The following is a 22734-nucleotide window of genomic DNA, read 5'->3' as shown; positions in this document are numbered from 1 at the left end:
GCTGACGTTTGTCCACATTTTTTCTGGGTCATGTGGCCAGCATGACTAAGCGAAGCCAGAGCAGCGCACGGAAATGCCGTTTACCTTCCCGCCGGAGAGGTACCTATTTATCTCCTTGCACTTTGACGTGCTTTCGAACTGCTAGGTTGGCAGGAGCTGGGACCGAGCAACGGGAGCTCACCCCGTCGCGGGGATTCGAACCGCTGACCTTCCTATCGGCAAGCTCTAGGCTCAGCCCCTAAAAGGTTGTTCCATGAGTGGCTGTGGCTAAGGAGACAGGTCTGTGCAATACACAGCAAGCAATAAAAACATAAAGCAGCAGTCATTATGTTTTATCCCTCTAAAAGCAGGATTACAGAATGACTATATGTGAACAGGTGTTATGCAAACAGCCACTTCTTGCAGAAGTGAGAAAAAGCAGCCTCAGAAAAGAGTGATTTGGAGTGGGAAAGCAGCAGTAGGCAGGTTCAATTTGTCGCTGCTCCTCTCCACCCCCCACTCTCCGCAAAAAAAACCTTCCTGCTTGCAGCTGCTCATCCTCCCCATGGTTGGGTAGACAGGGGGGAATATGTGTCTGAAGCCTTGGGAGAGGTGGTCAGAGGTGGTTTTTCAGCAGAAAATTGGCAGGCATGCAGAATCATTAAACATCTTAGAGACACCATTTCCCCACAGACCCAGTTGCTGGAAATCACAAGTAAGGAGAGTGCTATTGCTTGCAGGATTTTCATAAGAACCGGTTGGCCACTGGGGGAACAAGATGCTAGACTAGACGGGCCATTAGCCTAAACCAGCAGGGCTCTCCTTACTTTCTTATGACCCTAGCCATTGCCTGCATCCACACTCTGGGTGGCTTCCAACATATATAAAAACATAATAAAGCATGAAACATTTCTTTTTTTAAAAAAAAACCTTCCCTATACAGGGCTGCCTTCAGATGTCTTCCAAAGATTGTATAGTTACATATCTCTTTGGCTAAGAGGTTGCATAACTCCATACCCGCCAACATTTCTCTAATGAAAAAAGGAACATCCTACCATACCATCCAACATTTCTCCAAGGAAAATAGGACAATTCTGGGATCAAATCAGAAACCAGGATGGCTTCTGTAAATCCAGGACTGTCCCTGGAAAATAGGGAAATGTCCCTGGAAAAGGGGGTCTGTTTATTCCCCCTTTGTTCTTATATATCAGGCTTCCTCAATCTTGGCCCTCCAGATGTGTTTGGCCTACAACTACCATGATCCCTAGCTAGCAGGACCAGTGGTCAGGGATGATGGGAACTGTAGTCTCAAAACATCTGGAGGGCCCAGGTTGAGGAAGCCTGTTATAGATTTTCACTCATTCCTTTTTCCCTGGTAGGGGTCCACCATTTTGTGGTTTGTCTCAGTTGCCAAAATGCATTGGGCCAGCCCTGACTGTAAGCAATACTATGCATTGTGTTTGGCTAGGGGTTGTGGCTTGTAAGGGATAAATATACACGATATTGGGTTTGCAAAAGCATTTGACTGTGTCAACTATAGCAAACTATGGCAAGTTCTTAAAGAAATGGGAGTGCCTGATCACCTCATCTGTCTCCTGAGAAATCTCTAAGTGGGACAAGAAGCTACAGTTAGAACTGGATACGGAACAACTGATTGGTTCAAAGTTTGGAAAGGAGTACGACAAGGCTGTATATTGTCTCCCTGCTTATTTAACTTATATGCAGAATTCATCATGCGAAAGCCTGGACTGGATGAATTCCAAGCTGGAATTAAGATTGCCGGAATAAATATCAACAACCTCAGATATGCTGATGACACAACCTTGATGACAGAAAGTGAGGGCGAATAAAAGAACCTTTTACTGAGGGTGAAAGAGGAGAGCGCAAAATATGGTCTGAAGCTCAACATCAAAAAAACTAAGATCATGGCCACTGGTCCCATCACCTCCTGGCAAATAGAAGGGGAAGAAGTGGAGGCAGTGAGAGATTTTACTTTCTTGGGTTCCATGATCACTGCAGATGGTGACAGCAGTCACAAAATAAAAAGACACCTGCTTCTTGGGAGGAAAGCAATGACAAACCTAGACAGCATCTTAAAAAGCAGAGACATCACCTTGCCGACAAAGGTCCGTATAGTTAAAGCTATGGTTTTCCCAGAAGTGATGTATGGAAGTGAGAGCTGGACCATAAAGAAGGCTGATCACCGAAGAATGAATTATGGTGCTGGAGGAGACTCTTGAAAGTCCCATGGACTGCAAGAAGATCAAACCTATCCATTCTGAAGGAAATCAGCCCTGAGTGTTCACTGGAAGGACAGATCCTGAAGCTGAGGCTCCAATACTTTTGCCACCTCATGAGAAGAGAAGACTCCCTGGAAAAGATCCTGATGCTGGGAAAGACTGAGGGCACAAGGAGAAGGGGACGACAGAGGACGAGCTTGTTGGTCAGTGTTCTCAAAGCTACCAACAAACTGCAAGAGACAGTGGAAGACAAGAGTGCCTGGTGTGCTCAGGTCTATGGGGTCACAAAGAGTCGGACACAACTAAACGACTAAATAACAACAACATTGGGTTTGGATGTGATGCTAAGCTCTCTTTTTACTAATTTCTTCACACACTTCTGCAACAATTGAATATGGATATCAATCTTGCTCCTACTGGTATGCCAAGAGCCAGAGTTATTCTTGGTCACAGCAGAGTGTGACAGTATGTTGGGAAATGGCTTTGGGAGAATGTGAGAGATGAGGAAGAGGAGGCTGAGACAGTGAACTGCCCCAGGTCTTTCAGGGAATCTGGGCTTCACCTTGAACTCATGTGATAAGATTCGCCAATGACAATATTGTGAAGAACAGAACGTTGATTTCCTCCATTCCAAAGCAATTTTGTGTACTTCTCAGGGATTAACTCTCAAACACCTATATAAGCCCTAAAATACAAGTCCCTTCAAATATCATGTTCTAGGTTCTCCCCCACCCCACTCTCATTAAAATTATTTTGCATGATCCATAATTAAAACCTGAAAGAGATGTCGCCTCCTTTTGCCAGCAACTGTGTTACATCAATTAAATGGGTAAGTAGGAGCTTCCCCAGAGGGGGGCACCACGTGACTCTGTATTGATTAAGACTGCAGTGGAATGTTATTTGCAATCTCATTGCATAATGGAAATCAGGAAGTAGCTGTCATGCTTTCAGAAGACAAATTGCTGCTATCGGAGACAATTCATAGGCTCCCCTCCTTCTTGCTGTTCTCAATGTGCAGCTAATGCATGTTCTACAGGGATTAGTTTCTAAAATCAGTTGACTTTGCTGTCTCCAATAGTAAAAACGAGGGAGAACTGTAATCTAGTTGACCCTGCATTAAGTGACCAAGATGTCTATCACTACTTCTGATTTATGTATTATTTAACTGGGCTAGAAAAGGCTTAAGAAAAAGGAGCAGGCAATTAAAAAAGAGATGCATACAGAAGGCAGCATGATAGTTACCTGCAAAGACAGGAATGTAATCAAGAGTGGCTCAGATTTTGGGGGGATGGTGGGTTTAAACTACCACCCAGACAGATCATTTTCAAACATTCATTTCTATAGCAGCATTTTTAAGGTATGAAATAGTAATTCCCTGCAAACCTCTGAGCCAGTACTCACAACCAATGCTATAAAGAAAAGGAGTGTTTTGAGCGTGCTTAGATGCTTTTATTCTATGCTGCACTTTAAGTTATAAGATTTAGCTAGAGAGCATTTGGAAAAATGACTTGATGGTAAGAGCAGCTCAGGAATGGCAGCCAGTGCCCTAAAGGGGTGGTGGGTTCCCTCTTGCTAGAGGTCTATAAGCAGAGGCGAGTTAGGTGTGCTCTCAATTCTGGATTTCCTACATTAAGCAGCTGGTGTTATTCAGGTCCCTTCCAATCCTATGATTCTAAAACCACTTTCCAGAACTCTGTGGGCAATGGCAAGATACAAATATGAACAATATTTCTTATAAGCTTTCACTGATCTGATCCTTTTCACTCATCATGTCTGGCAGCAGCTGGAAAATTGCAGGCAAGTGAATTCACACCAGATGTGTTACTGCATCTCCAAGGAATGCCATGAGGAATGGCTGGGAAAAAAGCATCTCTTTCAAAACTATGTGTCTCAGTTAGGGATGTTAGAGATAGTCCGCATTTAAAGGCACATTTACCTAATTTGAACTTCCTGAAACGGGACACGAACCAGAAATGAAGCAGACCTTCAAATTTTGCAATTTGCAAGTTCTCCAGTCAAGTAATGTGTACAAAATATACTGGGTAATGTATGCATAAAAATGCACATATTAGTGAAGGCAGCACAGAACAATGCATTAAATTATAGGAACCTGCTTTGCAAAAACATCCACTGGGAAAAAGTACAAGACGTGTATTTTAGAAGAAATTTGGTGAATATTTGTGACTTACAAAAATTGCAAACTGATGTGGAAATGCGGAGGAAGGAACTTAACCGTGGAAAAACGACAAAATGAAACTGAAAGATTCGTCCCTATCTTGTCTCTGTGGTGTAAATATTCCTTTGGGTGACCAAGAACAGTTGCCAATGGAAAGTCAAACTACTCCTTTGCCCTCTGTAGCTTGACCATCCCTAAATGCTTAGAGCCATGTTGACCGCCAGTGTGGAGGCTCCATGAGACAACTGTGCTATCCTCCAAAAGGAGAGCTTAATTCTTGGCAACTTAAGGAAGCATTCAGCACTGTCCCCTGTCTCTTGTTTGAATCTTGTGGCTGAACTGCTAGCCAAATGCTAACTCCAGTTGCCAGACATTTTCATGTATGAATGAAAAGGATAGAACTTTCACAATGTTCAGCTCAGATACTTTGCAGCCTTTGCAAATGGAAGCGGTTCACACATCTGTGTTTGTGTGTGGTATGTAGGCTTCGTTATAAGCATGATCATTCCCAACAGAAGATGAGAAGAGAACTGGGATAATAAGTGTCACTCCAGATAAGAAGAGGCAGCATCCATGGTATGTACTGAAACCATCTAATGCACCATTATCTATTTACCATCCTGCAGGATTTAAAATTAAATGCTAGCTGCCTAATCAGTTCCAACTGAGTTTATTGATTAGGGCTCTGTCATCTGTCCACTGTGCTTGATGAGTCTAGAAGTGGCAGGTTTACCTTTCCACTGTTTATGCTCTAGGACATAATAAAGTATATGATGAAGGTAATCAATTACACGTCAACACAATTGTTGTTCTGAAGCAATCTGCTGGGACTCGTCTGGGAAAAATTATAACCTTGCAAAAATTAAGGAAGAGGCTAAGTTTCTCAGAGAAGTAATGACACTTCATTATATTTAATTTGGTTAGACATACGGATCAATATTTCCAGCATTCCAGGCATATTTGCCCATTTAAAAGATCCTCCCTGGTCCTCTTACAAGCCGATTTGTGTGTAAGACTTGCATCTGATTGTCCTGTAATTGTGTTGTCAGACAGAGGTAGTCTAGAAGAACTTACAATTAAATACAGAAATAGCCTGAGCCACAACAGTGAACACACTTCAGTATTGATAGTTGCATCTACCTCAATTAAATGATCCATTAAGTTCACAGGTGCATAGCCAAAGTTCTGCAAAACAAAAGTCTGCGCTAGCAATTGTTAAGCTCAAAATGGCTTCTCTTCTGCGCAATGATCCCGTTCTGGATCCCCCAAGCCAAGCACAATTCAGAGCACTGTCCTTAACCTTTAAGTGAGGAATAAGAAAACCTTTTTTTCAGACCGAGGGCCAAATTCCATCCTGGACCACCTTCCAGGGGCCACATAACAGTGGAGCACAGAGACAGAGGTAAAAATGGTTAGAGCAATGAGTGTAACTTTTATCTTTGTATATAGACTGACTTCTAAATTCACACATTCATGTGCTCCTCTCTATCCCCCATCCAGACAAACAAGGGTTCAAGACACACTCTAACCAGGCTGAAGAAAGTGTGTGCTCTGGGGAGAGTCCTAAAGGCCAGACAGAGAAGCGCAAATGGCCACATTTTGCCCCCAGGACCTAACCCCTGCTTTAAAGCAAAAATAGCTAAGGGTCTAAATGATTGCTTTTCCTCCCACACAAATCTGTCTGAGTAATAAGATCATCCTCTTAGGCCTGTCTGCAAGTCTGCATGCCACCAGGAGCAAGGTGGGAAGTGACCAGAGAGAGAGTTGATTCAGTTGTGACATCCCATCTTTGGTGTGGAATTCCCTCCCCAGGAAGGTTTCCCTGGCACCATCTCTGTTTTATTTTTATACTCAAGTGAATGCCTTTTTTTTTTAATGCCAAAGCCATTTATATTTATCAGTCTGTAACAGGATTTTTTACCCGGGAATTTAATCTGCCCTACTGAATTGGGGCATTACTTCTTACCCCATGTTGTAGTATTTTGTTATTAAGGTAAAGGTACCCCTGCCCGTACGGGCCAGTCGTGTCTGACTCTAGGGTTGTGCACCCATCTCACTTAAGAGGCCGGGAGCCAGCGCTGTCCGGAGACACTTCCGGGTCACGTGGCCAGAGTGACGAAGCTGCTCTGGCGAGCCGGCACCAGTGCAGCACACGGAAACGCCATTACCTTCCTGCTATAAAGTGGTACCTATTTATCTTCTTGCACTTGGGGGTGCTTTCGAACTGCTAGGTGGGCAGGAGCTGGGACCGAGCAGCGGGAGCTCACTCCGCCGTGGGGATTCGAACTGCCGACCATACGATCGGCAAGTCCTAGGCGCTGAGGTTTTACCCACAGCGCCACCCGCGTCCCTTATTTTGTTATTAGACCACTCTTAAAGTTGTTTGAATGGACTTCTGCTTCAAAGGTTTTGAAATAATATTACAGCATAGTCACACACTCATGTCTAAGCAAAAACTCCACATATGGTTTGTAATGTGATCTTAAACCACTGAGCCTGTTGAGCTTGTCGATCAGAAGGTTGGCAGCTCAAATCCCTGTGACAGGGTGAGCTCCCATTGCTCTTTCCCTGCTCCTGCCAACCTAGCAGTTTGAAAGCACGCCAGTGCAAGTAGATAAATAGGTACCACTGTGGCAGAAAGGTAAATGGCGTTTCCGTGCGCTCTGGTTTTCGTCACAGTGTTCTGTTGCGCCAGAAGCAGTTTAGTCATGCTGGCTGCATGACCCAGAAAGCAGTCTGTGGACAAATGCCAGATCCCTCGGCCTGAAAGTGAGATGAGCGCCGCAACCCCATAGTCACCTTTGACTGGACTTGTCAGGGAACTGACATCTAAAGCGCCGGAGGCGCAAAGGCTCACTGAGGGTGAGAGAGCAGTAGCAGCGGAAGAGGGAACCAGTAGAGGGCGAGCAAGAACTCCAAGGGAAAGTGAGTCGGAGGGATGGCTCAGAGACGCTTCAAGCGAAACCAGTGGGGAGGTCTCAGGACCTCCTATAGGGACACCCACACCTCGACGGAAACTGTCACGCCGAGAGGCCAGACGACGTGTTTCCGTTAAGGAGCTTTTATGTTGGAAACGTTTCCGAAAGCAGCCACTTTCGGATTCTACTAGTGATTGACGCAGCCATGCTGGAGGGGCTCCGTCACAGGCAGAGGTTTGAAAGCCTGATCAAACTCTGAGGGACTTGCATTTTACGCACAAGCAGCTCATCGTCCCATCACAGCAATCCGAAAGTCTCCGAAAGCCAGCTTGTGCAGGGAGAAGCATCATGAGCAATCCAGCCGGAACCGGGGAAGCAGGAGCAGCTGGAGGAGGTCCAAGCCTGGAAGAAAGGTACAGGGCGTTGGAGATCCAGTTGGCGCTGCAAACGGCGAGGCTTGAGGAGAGGAGGGCTCAGGATGCAGAAAAGGGAAAGGAGAAAACCACCCCGCTCGCCAGAAAGGTGCCAGGATTGGTGCAGAAATTCGGGGGGGATCCCAGGAACTATCATGCCTTTAGAACAGAGATGCAATACGCTCTAAACTTGCAGTTTGATGACTTCCCCGATGAGGAATCGCGAGTGGCGTATGTGATTGGCCATCTCGAATCCGGGGCGAAAGATTGGGTTAGACCCCTGATGGCAGCGAATAATGAGATCTTAAAGGACACGAGGAAGTTTTTTCGTGCCATGGACCTGATGTTTTCCAGCGATATTGAGCAGGGGGTGGTGCGAAGGCAGTTAATGGCTTGCCAGCAAGGAAGCAGATCTGTCCGTGAGTACTGGACTGAATTTACCATGTTGATTCACAAATTGGGGTGGGACCTATCGGCGGAGCCCATCCAAATGCTTTTCGAAGAGGGGCTTTCTTCAACCGTCAAAGATGAGCTTTCCCGGGGCCCCAGGGCGGAGTCTATGGACCAGTTAACCAAATCTGCGCTGGCCATAGGAGCGCGCCAGGAGGCGAGGGCTATGGAAAAGCGGGAAGGGAAAGGAGACCGTTGGAGGGAGTTCCGCATTCCAGACATTCCAGAGCCACCTCTCCCGCCGGCAGAGCCGATGGAAGTTGGAACAGCGCGGGCGCGCGCAGTTTCAAATCCCAGTGAAGGGCGGAAAAAGGAGGGAAAGAGCGCCAAGAGATGTTATCTCTGCCAACAGCCAGGGCACTTTGCCAGAGTTTGCCCACAAAGAAAGGAATGGCAAGGGATGGCAGGAGCTGTTGGGGGAAAGGAAGAGGAAGGCAAGGAGCAAGTAAAAGCCAACGCCTGGCTGCCACCGTTGGGGCACAGCAGCCAGGCCAAAGAGCAATGAAAGTGCCCATGCCAGAACCCCCCAGACCCGCTTTAGTGATAGAGGTGTTACTAGAACTGCCAAACGGACACCCACTAAAGGTCAAGGCGCTTTTGGATTCAGGCAGCTCCTGTAATTTCATGAGTAAGGAGTTTGCAGCTGAGCACCAGATACAGACGATCCCTTTAAGTAACCCCTTGCAGGTGACTACGATTGACGGCAGAGAGCTGTTGGGGGGAGAAGTTAGCCAACAGACTGTCCCGATGATAATGAGAGTGGCAAGGCACACCGAACAGATAGCGTTTAATGTGGCCATCCTGGGAGGAGCGCCCATCATTTTGGGGATGAGCTGGCTGGCGCTACACGATCCGCTAGTGGGCTGGCATCAGAGGGTGGTCTCCTTTGGGTCAGCGCATTGCCTAGAACACTGCAAGGAGGGGAAGGTTTCGGGAGGAGACAGAGTCACCCTAGCGGGGATGGAAGTGATGGACAAAGGGAAGGTGCCCCCGCAATACGCAGATCTGAGCAACGTATTCAGCGAAAGGGAAGCAGACAAACTGCCACCGCATAGACCCTTTGACTGTCAAATCAACCTACTCCCAGGGGCTCAACTCCCAGTAGGCAAGCTGTACGCCATGTCAGACAGGGAGATGCAGGAGCTGAGGGAGTTCATTGACAAAAACTTGAAGCGAGGTTTCATCAGAGAGTCCCGAGCGGTGGGGGGCAGCCCAGTGTTCTTTGTGGACAAAAAGAACACAGACAAACCGAGACTGGTGTGTGACTTCAGGGCCCTCAATGCAGTGTCGGAGCCCCTGGCTTTCCCTATGCCCCGAATTGATGACATTTTGACCAGAGTAAGGAAGGGAAAGATTTTTACAAAACTGGACCTGCGGGGGGCGTACAATCTGATACGCATAAGGAAGGGAGATGAATGGAAGACCACCATGTTTACCCCGTTGGGAGCCTTTGAATACCTCGTTATGCCCTTCGGTCTACAAGGGGGCTCCGCGTGTTTTCAAGCTTTTATAAACCACGTTCTGGGACCTTTGCTCTACAAGAATTGTGTGGCCTTTTTAGACGACGTGTTGGTGTATTCGGAAAATGAGGAACAGCATGTGAGGGACGTTCGAGAAGTGTTGGGCAGGCTGCAAGCCAACCAGCTGTGGGTGAAACTGGAGAAGTGCCAGTTTCATACCAAGGAGGTGGAATTCCTGGGGTACCGCTTGTCAGACAAGGGATTGGCCATGGATCCAGGCAAGGTCCAAGCGGTACTGGAATGGAAGACACCGAAGACCAAGAAGGACGTGCAAAGATTCTTGGGATTTGGGAACTTTTATCGGAAGTTCATCAAGAACTTTGCCCACTTGACGGCGCCCATCACCGACTGTCTCAGCAGCAAGAAGAAATTTGTTTGGACGGCAGAGGCGGATCGAGCCTTTGAAGAACTGAAAAGGGCTTTCGCCTCGGAAGAACAACTTCTGCATGTGGATTTACGAAAACCCATGAGAGTGGAAACAGATGCATCCGACCGGGCGGTAGGGGCGGTCCTTCTTCAACCGGGGAGGAGTGCGTCGGAGTGGAGACCGTGTGCCTTCTTCTCGCGGAAGCTGAATAAGTCCGAGAGGAATTACACGGTGTATGACAGGGAACTACTTGCCATTCACGAAGCATTCCGGAGGTGGAGACATTTGTTAATTGGGGCACAACACAAGGTGCAAGTGTGCACCGACCACAAAAATTTAGAGTATTGGAGAACAGCTCGAGTGCTCAACCAACGACAAGTGAGATGGGCACAGGAATTCTCCAAATTTAACTTTGAGATTTGTTATGTGCCAGGCCCAGAAAACGTCAGGGCGGACGCGCTCTCACGCAAACCAGAATATTGGGAAGGGGAGGGGGTGATCGAAGAGAGACATGTCATCCCGGAGGACCGCTGGGTGTGTGGGGCGGCGATGGTGGGGCAACGAGAACTGGTGGAGGAAACGGAAAATGATGAATATGCCCAGGATAAGCTCAGAGGTCTCAGGGGGGAGGGCGAGAGCCCCGGAGGTTTTGAGGAAAGAAATGGGGCATTGTATTACAAAGGGGCACTGTATATACCCGAAGGTGAATTGAGGGGGAGAGTACTCAAGCAGTTGCATGATAGCCCCACAGCGGGACATTTTGGGCAACACAAGACCATGTGGTTGGTTACCAGGGAATTTTGGTGGCCTAAGGTGAGGGAAGATGTAAGGGAGTATGTAAGAGGGTGTGACCAATGTCAGCGAGCCAAAGGGGAAAGAAGGGTGCCGGCAGGGTTATTAGAACCTTTACCCACACCAGAACGGCCTTGGGAAGCGATATCAATAGATTTTATGACGGATCTGCCAAGGTCCAAGGGGAAAACAGCCATCATGGTAGTAGTAGACCTGTTAACTAAGATGTGCCACTTTGTAGCATGCTCACATGCAGTCACAGCGGAAGAAACGGCGAAGTTGTTTGTGGAACATATCTTTAGGTTGCACGGGGCTCCCTCGAGGGTGATCTCAGATCGAGGCAAACAATTTACTTCCAGGTTCTGGAGGAAGCTCATGAGCTTGTTACACGTGGAAGTCAATTTTTCAACTGCCCGGCACCCTGAAACCAACGGGCAGGCGGAAAGGGCAAATGGCATTCTTCAACAATATCTTAGGTGTTATGTCAATGACAGAGAGAACGATTGGGTCGAAAAGTTGGCGTTGGCAGAATTTGCCTACAATAATGCGGAGAATGTGTCCACAGGGATGAGTCCCTTTTTGGCTAATTACGGGTGTCACCCCAGGGCATTTCCAGGGGAAGGAGGGGAGAGATGGAGCGTCCCAGCGGCTGAACATTTTGTAGAAGAGATGGAAGCCATCCATCAGCAGCTCCAGCTCAACTTAGAAAGGGCTAAGGCACAATATAAGAAGCAGGCAGACAAGAACAGAAGGGAAGGTGAAACCATAAGGGTGGGGGATCAAGTGTGGTTGTCAACCCAAGGGTTGCCGTTCAAAGGGGGTTGTAAGAAACTGAGGCCCAGAAGATTGGGACCCTTTGAGGTGATTCAGCAGGTCAACCCGGTAGCTTTCAAACTCCGATTACCCAATCACATGAAATTGCACCCAGTGTTCCACAGGTCGTTACTGTCACCATACAGGGGAGGAGGTGAAGGGGAGCACGTCAGGGGACCAGCCTTGGAAGAGAGGGAACGCCGCAACCATGTAGCGGAAATCCTCGATTCCAGGTGGAAGGGAAATCAGGTGGAGTATTTAGTGGCGTGGGAAGGGGAACCGGAGTCAGAAAACACCTGGGTAAGTGCGCAGGAAGTCAATGACGAGGTTTTAACAGAAACGTTCCATCAAAGGTTCCCGAGGAAACCTCAGCCGATAGCAAGGTTTAGGAGGGAGTATTTCGGCACCACCGATGAGGAAGAGGAAATGGAAGGGTTCGCGGAGTCGGAGTTGGAAGAGGGAGTGGACTCTGATGACGAAGAGTACCTAGAGAGTAGGAACAGCAACAAGTGGAAGGAAGTGTTCGCGACGTCGGAAGATGAGGGAGGTTCTTTCAAGGGTTTTACCTCCTCACCGCCAGTAGGAGAGGAGACGGGAGGGGGTGAAGGGGGCCCTGGAGGGGAGGTGGATGTCAGGGAACTGACATCTAAAGCGCCGGAGGCGCAAAGGCTCACTGAGGGTGAGAGAGCAGTAGCAGCGGAAGAGGGAACCAGTAGAGGGCGAGCAAGAACTCCAAGGGAAAGTGAGTCGGAGGGATGGCTCAGAGACGCTTCAAGCGAAACCAGTGAGGAGGTCTCAGGACCTCCTATAGGGACACCCACACCTCGACGGAAACTGTCACGCCGAGAGGCCAGACGACGTGTTTCCGTTAAGGAGCTTTTATGTTGGAAACGTTTCCGAAAGCAGCCACTTTTGGATTCTACTAGTGATTGACGCAGCCATGCTGGAGGGGCTCCGTCACAGGCAGAGGTTTGAAAGCCTGATCAAACTCTGAGGGACTTGCATTTTACGCACAAGCAGCTCATCGTCCCATCACAGGACTTAACCATCCAGGGGTCCTTTACCTTTTTAACTTATTTTAACTTTGGTAATAGTAATAAACATAGTGAAGTCTATTCACCCCCTACCCCAGGGGTAGGCAAACTAAGGTCCGGGGGCCAGATGTGGCCCAATTGCCTTCTCAATCCAGCCTGCGGACGGTCCAGGAATCAGCGTGTTTTTACATGAGTAGAATGTGTCCTTTTATTTAAAATGCATCTCTGGGTTATTTGTGGGGCATAAGAATTCGTTTATTTATTTATTTATTTCAAAATATAGTCCGGCCCACCACATGGTCTGAGGGATGGTGGACCAGCCCTCGGCTGAAAAAGTTTGCTGACCCCTGCCCTACCCCAAGTCTACAAGCCTACACTGTCATTCAACTCCTACCACTCTTCTCCAACATCTCCTCAAAGGGAGAAGATATTTGACTATAAACTTCTCAAGACAGGGACATTAGCATGTCCTGTGAAGTGCCATGTGCATTTCTACATGGCACTTGTTGATAATAATATACAGTCTACAACAATCTTCATTGTTTCCCCATTAGACCTCCCCCCTCTCTCTCTTTCTCTCTCTCTCTCTCTCTCTCTCACACACACACTTAAGATATGAAATATTGTCCTGAGATACCCCAAACCACAACTAGATTGCTTCTTACTTGCGTTCATTACATTTCACACATTAGATGAAGAATTAAAAGCACACCTACCTTAAAAAGTCTTAAAATATTAGCCACCATAATGGACACTGAACTTGCAGCTGCACCTATAACCCCTGTTATCTTGTCCGGCTTTGTGAAAATAGGTGGGTCTCCATTAGCACACTTCACGTCGGACCCGTCTTTCTCTATCAAGGCTTGCACAAATGTTAAAGACTGCTCCAAAGCGTAGGTGTCCCTGGAGCATGTGTCTAGTATCCGGACACCTAAAGTGACATTGGCAAGGAGGTCAGGGTCCTTGTTGATCTGATCGATTGCATATAGCATTGCCTCGAGCCGATGGATCCCCTTTTCCTTCTTGAGCTCCCCACAAGGTACTCCTCTTTCCCCCTTTGCGTGGACAGGGAAGAGTCCCCCCAAGATGATATCTCCATCAAGTCGGATGGAGTGGGCATATTCCTGGCCGTGAGTTCCTCGCATCATCGGGAGCATCCAACAGAATTTGGCTGCGAGTAGGAAGAAACAGTGGCCGGAGACTAGATGCTTGTCCTCGTATACCATTTTTCCGGAAGGTGTTGTTGCAATCCAAGACCCAGGTTCTTCTCTGGCTAGAGGTGAAGGTGGACGATTTGAAACTGCCCCTTCTGAAGGCTACCATCAGTGCCCAATGAATCAGAAGATAGAACCATGCAGTAGGTAGAAAAGGAGGGCAGTAGGGTGGTAGTTGCTTCTCAACAAAAGTCCTCAAGAAGCCTTTCACAAAAGGAATCCATTGGGATGAACTTTTCCATGTGTTACCTTTGCTTATGGAGTATTTTCAGCGATGGCAGACTGTCATTAGGGTAAATGCATCTGATACTGGGAGGAGATCAGCAGTTCACATCCTTGGATGATGTCCTGAGATGGAGACACTCCTGAAATATCAAGGGGGAAATATAGAAAACTGCTTAGTTCAGCTATCTTAATTTTGCTATTACACTATTATCATTTTCTGGAACAGAGTTTATTGCTGAGGTTTTACCCTTCATTTCCTCCAGAGATATTAACTGGTTGCTCTTTGTCAATATACACACATTCCATTACTTGGAAACATTAGTTTCAGGGGGCAACTGAAGGAGTGACTCAAACATCTCCTCTGCGGGAAGAATTTCAAGCGCAGATGCACTTTTAGCTCACGTGTCTCAGAGGGGAATGAAGGGAAATCTGCCGCTTCAGATACTACCCAGTATTCTGGAAAGATGCACAACTCATTCACAAGTCTCTTTTTGGCACAAGTCTACGATGTCCGACACTACAATTCTATGATTCCATGATTACCCCTGAGAGAGCAAGGCAGCGATTACATTAGCAGAGCTGAAGCGACAGCAGACGCTCAACCCAACAAGGTCTGTACCGACAGTTCCATTGCATTCTATTCTTTGCATTCTATTCCTTTGGGTTGCAGGTATATAAGCTTTGAAACATAGCGCTCATGCTGTTGAGATAATGCACATCCTTTATGTTTGCAAAACTGCATCAGCATAAGGGAATTTCTTCCCGATCATGTTCCTAAGGAAAAGACTGTATAATCTTATTGCTATTCTGCTGCATTGTCCTATACTTTCATTCTTCTGCCTACATCTGTTTTTTGTGAGGCAAAAAAAATGGCAAACATATCTATTTCCCAAAGCTTTGCCTGGCCTCTGACACCAATGGAATTATGATTACTGGCTACTGTAATTGAATTCATGGTGAATTGTTTTTATTGTATATTTAATTGGGGGAGGTGTTGAAATGGTTTTGTATTCAGTTTTTGTTTTTTACTGCACACCTTAGTATTATTTTAATGAGAAGTGATATACAGTGGTACCTCAGGTTAAGTACTTACTGGTAATTCGTTCCGGAAGTCCGTACTTAACCTGAAACTGTTCTTAACCTGAAGTACCACTTTAGCTAATGGGGCCTTCTGCTGCTGACGCGCCACCAGAGCACGATTTCTGTTCTCATCCTGAAGCAAAGTTCTTAACCTGAAGCACTATTTCTGGGTTATCAGAGTCTGTAACCTGAAGCGTAACCTGAAGCATATGTAACCTGAGGTACCACTGTATTATCAGTAATGTGATATTTATTATTAGTGTGGATTACAGAGCCAGTGTACCATAATAGTTAAGAGTATAGGATGAAAACCTGGAAGACCAAAGTTCAAACTTCCACCCAGTCATAGAACTCACTGGGAGGCCTTGGGCTAGTCACTCAATCTCAGCCTGACCTAAAGTAGGAATGAGGAGAATTATGTATTCCACCTTGAGCTCCCTGGAGGAAAGGTGGGAGGTATAAATGTAATAAATAAATAAATAAATACCCCCCAAAAAAGAAGAAATAAATTTCATCAGCGCTGCTTCACTGACCCAAACTGTTTCACTCATTCAACATTCCTGCTAGGAAATTTGTAGAAACGGCATAACTCCAAGACTTTCAACGCTGCCATAAAAACAGTACTTGATCCTGTCCGTTTCTTGTCCTGCATGGCAGATTAGAGGATCAAGCGCGATAAAAGCTAAATCTTCCATCAGGTTTGGGTTTTATGCTCACAGCTGAAAACTAAAAGCTACTTTTGGGTGGCTGTAAAGAATTAACTGTATATCATATGAAATTGTATTTGTAGTATAAGTGGATTGGACAAATTCCTAGAGGATAAGGCTTTCAACAGCCACCAGCTTATTTGTTCCATCTCCCCTGTCAGAGGCATTAAGCCTCCAGAGGCCATTTGCTGCAAATCACAAGGCCCACCTGACATCTTTGCTGGCCACTGTGAGAACATGATGCTGGACTGGCTGAGCCACTGGCTTGATGCGGCAGACTCATCTTTATGTCTACCTCAAGGGTTTGGGAAGGGGACTCACTGTGTAAAGAAACCATATTGAAACCACTGCAATATTACGGCTTCCCATGTGAATGGAAATGCAACATGGTTGAAGGAACATGGAAGCCATCTTGTATGGAGCGTCTCCACCCCCATCATCCAGCCCGGACACTGAGGTCCAGCGACAAGGGCCTTCTGGTGGTTCCCTCACTGTGAGAAGTGAGATTACAGGAAACCAGGCAGAGGGCCTTCTCGGTAGTGGTGCCTGCCCTGTGGAACACCCTCCCAGAAGATGTCAAGGCAATAAACAACTATTTTACTTTTAAAAGACAACTGAAGGCGGCCCTGTTTAAGGAATTTTGTAATGTCTGGTGCTGTATTGTTTTTAATATTCAGTTGGGGAAACCCAGCCAGATGGGCGGGGTAGAAATAAATTATGATGATGATGATGATGATGATGATGATGTATATGGCTACTAATTATGTTACCTCTATAGGTGATCTATAGTTCTTTGAGAGATATCACTCTCCTCACTTTACAGATAGAGAACTTAAGGTTGTGTTCTTCCACTGCCTTAATAAGATTGAGGTTTGACCAAACTGCGGGAGGCAGTGGAAGACAGGAGTGCCTGGCGTGCTCTGGTCCATGGGGTCACGAAGAGTCGGACACAACTAAATGACTAAACAACAACAATTGTTTCCGGTGGGTGAGCAGCACAGACATATGAAGAAATCATATTATCCCAAACCCTCCAATATTTCTCTGATGAAAATAGGGAGGTCCTATTCCATAGCAGCAGCAACAACAACAACAACAGCTTCTTTACTATTTGTACCCAGCCCATCTGACTGGGTTGCCCCAGCCACTCTGGGCAGCTTCCAATATATATAAAAACATAATAAAACATTAAACATAAAAAGCTTCCCTACACAGAACTGTCCTCAGACAGCTCAGGGGTTGGATAACTTCATGCCCTCCAATATTTCTCTAAAGCTCAGCAACTCTGGTCGGCCCTCATGCATTATTTATTTATTTATTTATTATTATTATTATTATTATTATTATTATTATTATTATTAAATCTTTATTATTTTAAAAAATATACATTTATACAACGCTCTTTGTTTTTGTTGGTAACAAAAAAGAAAATGACGGCAACTGAAGCAAAGATACTTTGTATACCTCACAATACACATGACACTACAATTTAAGAAAAAAGAAAAAAGGGGGGAATAAAGAAGAAAAAGTACTTGAGGTTCTAAAAAAGACTTCCACATTCTCATTGTATGTTATCTGTTAAATAAACTTTTACCTCACAGTTACTTCTTTCTTCTATTTTTTTATCATATTTCTATGTAAACTGTCAATTGCCTTTATATACAACAAGGCTCAGTCTAGGTCTGCCAGGAGATTACCCTTTACCCCATGGTTCTTCAAATATTCTTTAAATATTCTCCATTCCTTGTGAACTTTTTGTTTTGTTAGGCCTCTAACTCTTCCCATCACCTTTGCTAGCTGCAAGTATTCTACCATGAATATTTGCCAGTCTGCTATTTTAAGTGTTTTAGTATTTTCCCAATTTCTTGCCACTAAAATTTTAGTGGCCCTCATGCGTGTTCACTTCATCAAATATCAAATCTGGCCCTCTTTGGAAAAAGCTTGGGCACCCCTCTTATAGCATTGCTGCAGTGGTGTGATAAGGTGCTGTGTGGAAGCAACTGCAAGGCCTCAACTAAGGAAGGTGAATAAACTGGACAATACAATGTTCTGGGATTTCAAAATTGGCCAGAACTTTCTTGATTCCAGGTGTAGGTAGGATTCGGCTTAGGCATTGGGTGTACAGTGGTACCTCGGGTTAAGAACTTTCTGGAGGTCTGTTCTTAACCTGAAACTGTTCTTACCCTGGGGTACCACTTTAGCTAATGGGGCCTCCCACTGCTGCCACGATATTTCTGTTCTCATCCTGAAGGAAAGTTCTTAACCCATGTTACTATTTCTGGGTTAGCGGAGTCTGTAACCTGAAGCGTCTGTAACCTGAGGTACCACTGCATATTCTTCTCAGCCTCCTAATGGAGGGCTGAGACATGACAGGATCAAGCCTAGGATTAATGGGTTATCCGCAACATGCAAAGTGGCCAGCCAGGGAAATCCCCCAACTGCTGGCTAACTGTCCAGGGACTGGGGCCTCCTAAAATAGGCCACAACCACCGCCCACTGCAAGATTGGGTAAGCAGTCCTTTTTGCACTTCTTAGGAATCTAAGAACGACACCCAAATTTCAGAGCCAAAGCCCAGTTGATAGCCAAACCCAGGATGTAAACCTAAAGTATGAACCAAGCAACCAAAATATGATTGGCAAAACAATGTGATTCCATGCCCTGGCCCCACAGTTTAACCACCCACATGACCTTTTTCCCAGGTTACCACCTCTCAGTGAATCCTGTTTGGGTTTTGAATATTTCACCAGTTAAAACTTAATAGGGCATAGACCTAACAGGAGAAGTATAAACGGATAAGCGTTTCAAAGCCTGTGAAAATGAGTCAGGCTGAAATCTCCTGTGTTCACGGTAAAAATATCTCACTGTGATACCAAAATAAAGACTTGAAAATGAAACATAGGGAAGCAGTGTGAACGAGAGAGTGTACCTATTAGAAATATCAGGGATCAGGGCTGTGTGAAGCACAAGGCTTTTTTTAATTTTTAATTTTATTTTTAAGGAGAGCACCATTCTCCCTCCTATTATTTGGCTTAGGTTAAGCCTCTGTGAGTCCAAGATTTACAGGACACCAGATACCATCAAACTGGCCTTCTTGGCACATCTCAAGGTATAAATCTGTACAGACTCTGTTCTATTCAGGTTCCTCGAGACAAGCGACTAGGACACTCTCTGCTCTTAGTTCCATATAAGTAAGTCTAAAGTAGCTTCAGTGGCTTAAATATATATCCATCTAGATTTATGGCTGTGTAACTCAGAAAGCAGAATTTGGCTCCGCTGATTATGAGTCACCCTTAACCTCAAAACACTGGACATCAGCTTTACATTTATTGGATAGTGTCTCCAGGTAGAAAACACTCCAATAAAAACAGTATCTACAGTTAACAGTAATTCCCGGGTATTAGATTATTGCATGTGCTGAGTCATTGGTTCCTGCTTCAGAATTTTAACGCAGCTCTGGAAGAATGGCAAAAGTAGATCTTTCTATACACATCATTTAATGCACCTCATATTTAAATGTCAAAATCTGAAATTAAAGATGCAAGAGTATAGATGATGATGATGATGATGCATGTTTTGGGGTGATGCACAAGATCATGCCCCCCCCCCCCAAAGAGAGGTGAAATCATGTGAGATCACAATGCCCAAAATGGCTGCCATGCTCTCGCGAGAAAAAAATGGGATGTCCTGGTTTTTCTGGGACGTTGACAGGTATGCAAGTATGCCCCAAGCAGCAAAATATGATGCGCAAATGAAAGCTCTCGTATTATTTTTTCACTGAATGAACTTAGAAGTGACTGGAAAGAGGAACTTGGAGGAAGCAGGTTATTTTTCTAGCATGCCAAAAGCAAGACTCCTGTGACTTTTTGATGTCCCCTATTCCTTCAAGCACCCCCATTTTCTGTATGAATGTTAGAAACCAGGTGTAGGGCCCTGTATCAGCATGAGGAGTGTAAAAACCAGCAATATATTTGAAGGACCTCCTACACCCTTATGAATATTAGAGCCAGGCCTTAATATCAGCCTCAGAGGCTCTTGTTTGTAGGCCCTTCATCAGGATCAACGAGACTGGTAAGCATTTTACACAAAACCATCTCAGTGATGACCCCATACCTGCATACCCATCAACAGTCCCCAGAAAAACCAGGGAATCTCATTTTTTATCTCACGAGACCATGGCAGCCATTTTGGACATTGTGATCTCACACGATTTTGGGCATTGTAATCTCGCACGATTTCATGCTGCTTTTTTGGGGGGGGCATGATCTTGTACATCTCCCCAAAAACATTTTTGGACCAAAAGCACTTTGGGATGAATTGTGGAGTGAAATTGTACAAAATCACACGTCCAAAATGACCGCCGTGCTCTCATGAGGAAAAAACTGGAAGATGGCGTCACAGAGAATTGAGTCTTGGTTTCTGCCTTCAACAGGGTGGAGGGTATGTTAACTTGTGAAACTCCCCTCTGAGGAAATGCACATTCAGCCCCTCCCTTACCGATGTTTAGATGAACCTTTGAAAACCATTTTGCCTTCCTTGCTTTTTGTTAAAAGGCGCTGTGCCGGTTCCTTTATTGTTTATACTCTTGTCCTCTCAGTTTTAAATGGTTTCAAATTGTTTTATTGGACTTGCTGTGCTGGGCTATGGAGTGGTTTTAGACTGCTGCCTTCGGGCACAAAGCAAACCCCAACTGGGCTATGGCGGCGCCACCGCTGCTTCCACAGCCTCATCACTCACGCCAAGCCATGAGAAACAGGCTGCTCTGCTACTCCAGCTCCAGAGCTGGAAATGCAAGCAGGCCTCTATCCCACAAACACCACAACTTACAGCTCACTGGGCCAGTTTAGGATGCAAGTGTGCTGTTCCACCTCTGCAGCACCTCATATTGGGGCTTTGAGCTGCTTCCACCAGTGAGGATACTGCCAATGTGAGTGTCCATCTGTCCGTATTTTCAGCAGGCAGAGTGGTGATCTCTGCAGGACCAAAGCCTGAACAGCAACAGAGCCCAGCACATGTGAACAGAGGGAGCTGGAGAACGAGCCTCTGCTTCTTGCAAACACCCTCCAACATGTGGTGTGGTGGATCAGGGTTCTTGACTGCATAATCTTAATAAGTTTGATATTTATCTATATTCAAAGCTGTACATGCATACTGCTGGGGGAGGGCTTTGGTCTTGAAAGACAGCGCAGCACAGCAAAAACACACAAATGCACACACAGCCCTGTTCTTAACACACAGAAACTGTTCTTAACCTGAGGTACCACTCATGTACCAGGTACTCAGGAGAGCCAGTGTGGTGTAGTGGTTAAGAGTGGTGGACTCATAATCTGGTGAACCGGGTTTGCGTCTCCGCTCCTCCACATGCAGCTGCTGGGTGACCTTGGGCCAGTCACATTTCTCTGAAGTCTCCCAGCCCCACTCACCTCACAGAGTGTTTGTTGTGGGGGAGGAAGGGAAAGGAGAATGTTAGCCACTTTGAGACTCCTTTGGGTAGTGATAAAGCAGGATATAAAATCCAAATCCAAACTCCTCTTTAGCTAATGGGGCCTCTCGCTGCCACCGCACGACTTCTGTTCTTATCCTGAAGCAAAGTTCTTAACCCGAGGTACTATTTCTGGGTTAGTGGAGGCTGTAACCTGAAGCGTCTGTAACCTTAGATACCACTGTAATAACATGTAAAGTTGTGATTAGGATCCGTTTACTTCCAAAGACTTGCTCTGCATTCAGTTTTATTCATTATTTCTCTATTCCACCTTTACGTGGTGTCAGGGAACTGCCATCAGAACGAGAGGAGGAGGCGAGGCTCCCCGACGATGCTGGAGAGGGGCCAAGCAGGGAGGGAGGCAGGTCTCCTGTTGAGGAAGGAAATCAGCGCAACACCAGGGATGGAGGGGGCCAACGGGGGAAGCAGAGAGCAGGCTCAGAGACTCTTCACTGGACACCAGCGGGGAGAGCACAGGTCCTCCGCTACCCACGCCCTCCCTGTGCAGAAGACTTCCGTGCAGGGAGAGTAGGAGGAGACTGGGCGTCAAACAACTTTTATGTTGGAAAAGGTTTAAGAAACGCCCACTGTCGGATTCTGCCAACGACTGAACAGCCACGAAGTGAAGGGCTGTCCAGCCAGGAAAGGTTTAACCAGGCCACCTAGCCAGGAGTGGCGGCAACTTACGCACGAGCAACCCCATATAACCATTACACATGGCTCTCCTCCTCCCCATATTTTTCCTCACAACAACCACCACCCTGCCAGGTAGGTTAGGCTGAGAGACTTGAAACTGGCCCAAGGCAACCTTGTGAGCTTGGTGGTCGAGTGAGGATTTGAACTGTGGTCTACCAGGGTCTCATAGTCTGGCATTCTATAACTACACTGGGGAAGTATAATAAGCTAATCTCCAGCAGCTATTTCAGGGATTCCATAATATGACATTGTTGTCATACAGCCAGGATGGCCATGTGAGCAAAGCTTTTACTTATTTAATGACATAAGGGAGCTAAGAATAATTCAGAGGAATGTGATTTTCATTGCACTTGACTGTGACGTATTCCCAGAAACAATGCGTTGTAAGCAATTCATTTTCTGTTCTCCATACAGGTTTTCACCACCAGCAACAATGAATCACATGTCCCGTCTTCAGCAGCAGGCAGTGATCTAACTCTTTGATGTATGAGCATCAAAATGTGTATGTAGTACTTTATTCTGCTTGTGGGACTTCTTTATGCTTCCACACGCTATAAACGTAGGGACATTTATAGCGTGTGGAAGCATAAAGAAATCCCACAAGCTGAATAAAGTACTACATACACGTTT

General features: G+C 46.0%; 1 protein-coding gene across 4 annotated transcripts in view; it reads right to left on the bottom strand.

The window, feature by feature from the left end:
- The window catches only part of GRM8 (glutamate metabotropic receptor 8), a 540291-nt gene that overhangs the window by 506639 nt on the left and 10918 nt on the right, over positions 1-22734 (bottom strand). For all 4 annotated transcript variants that reach the window (XM_081928839.1, XM_081928841.1, XM_081928842.1 and 1 more), the window contains exon 2: positions 13419-14281. In XM_081928839.1, coding sequence (XP_081784965.1) covers positions 13419-13928 — 510 coding nt within the window. In that variant the 5' untranslated portion in view covers positions 13929-14281. The remainder of the gene's footprint in view (positions 1-13418; positions 14282-22734) is intronic.

Source organism: Podarcis melisellensis (assembly GCF_964234715.1).
Source record: "Podarcis melisellensis genome assembly, chromosome: 10".
NCBI classification, from domain to species: domain Eukaryota; kingdom Metazoa; phylum Chordata; class Lepidosauria; order Squamata; family Lacertidae; genus Podarcis; species Podarcis melisellensis.
The sequence above is the reverse complement of the archived record's forward strand: the minus strand, read 5'-3'. Positions and strand labels throughout refer to the sequence as shown.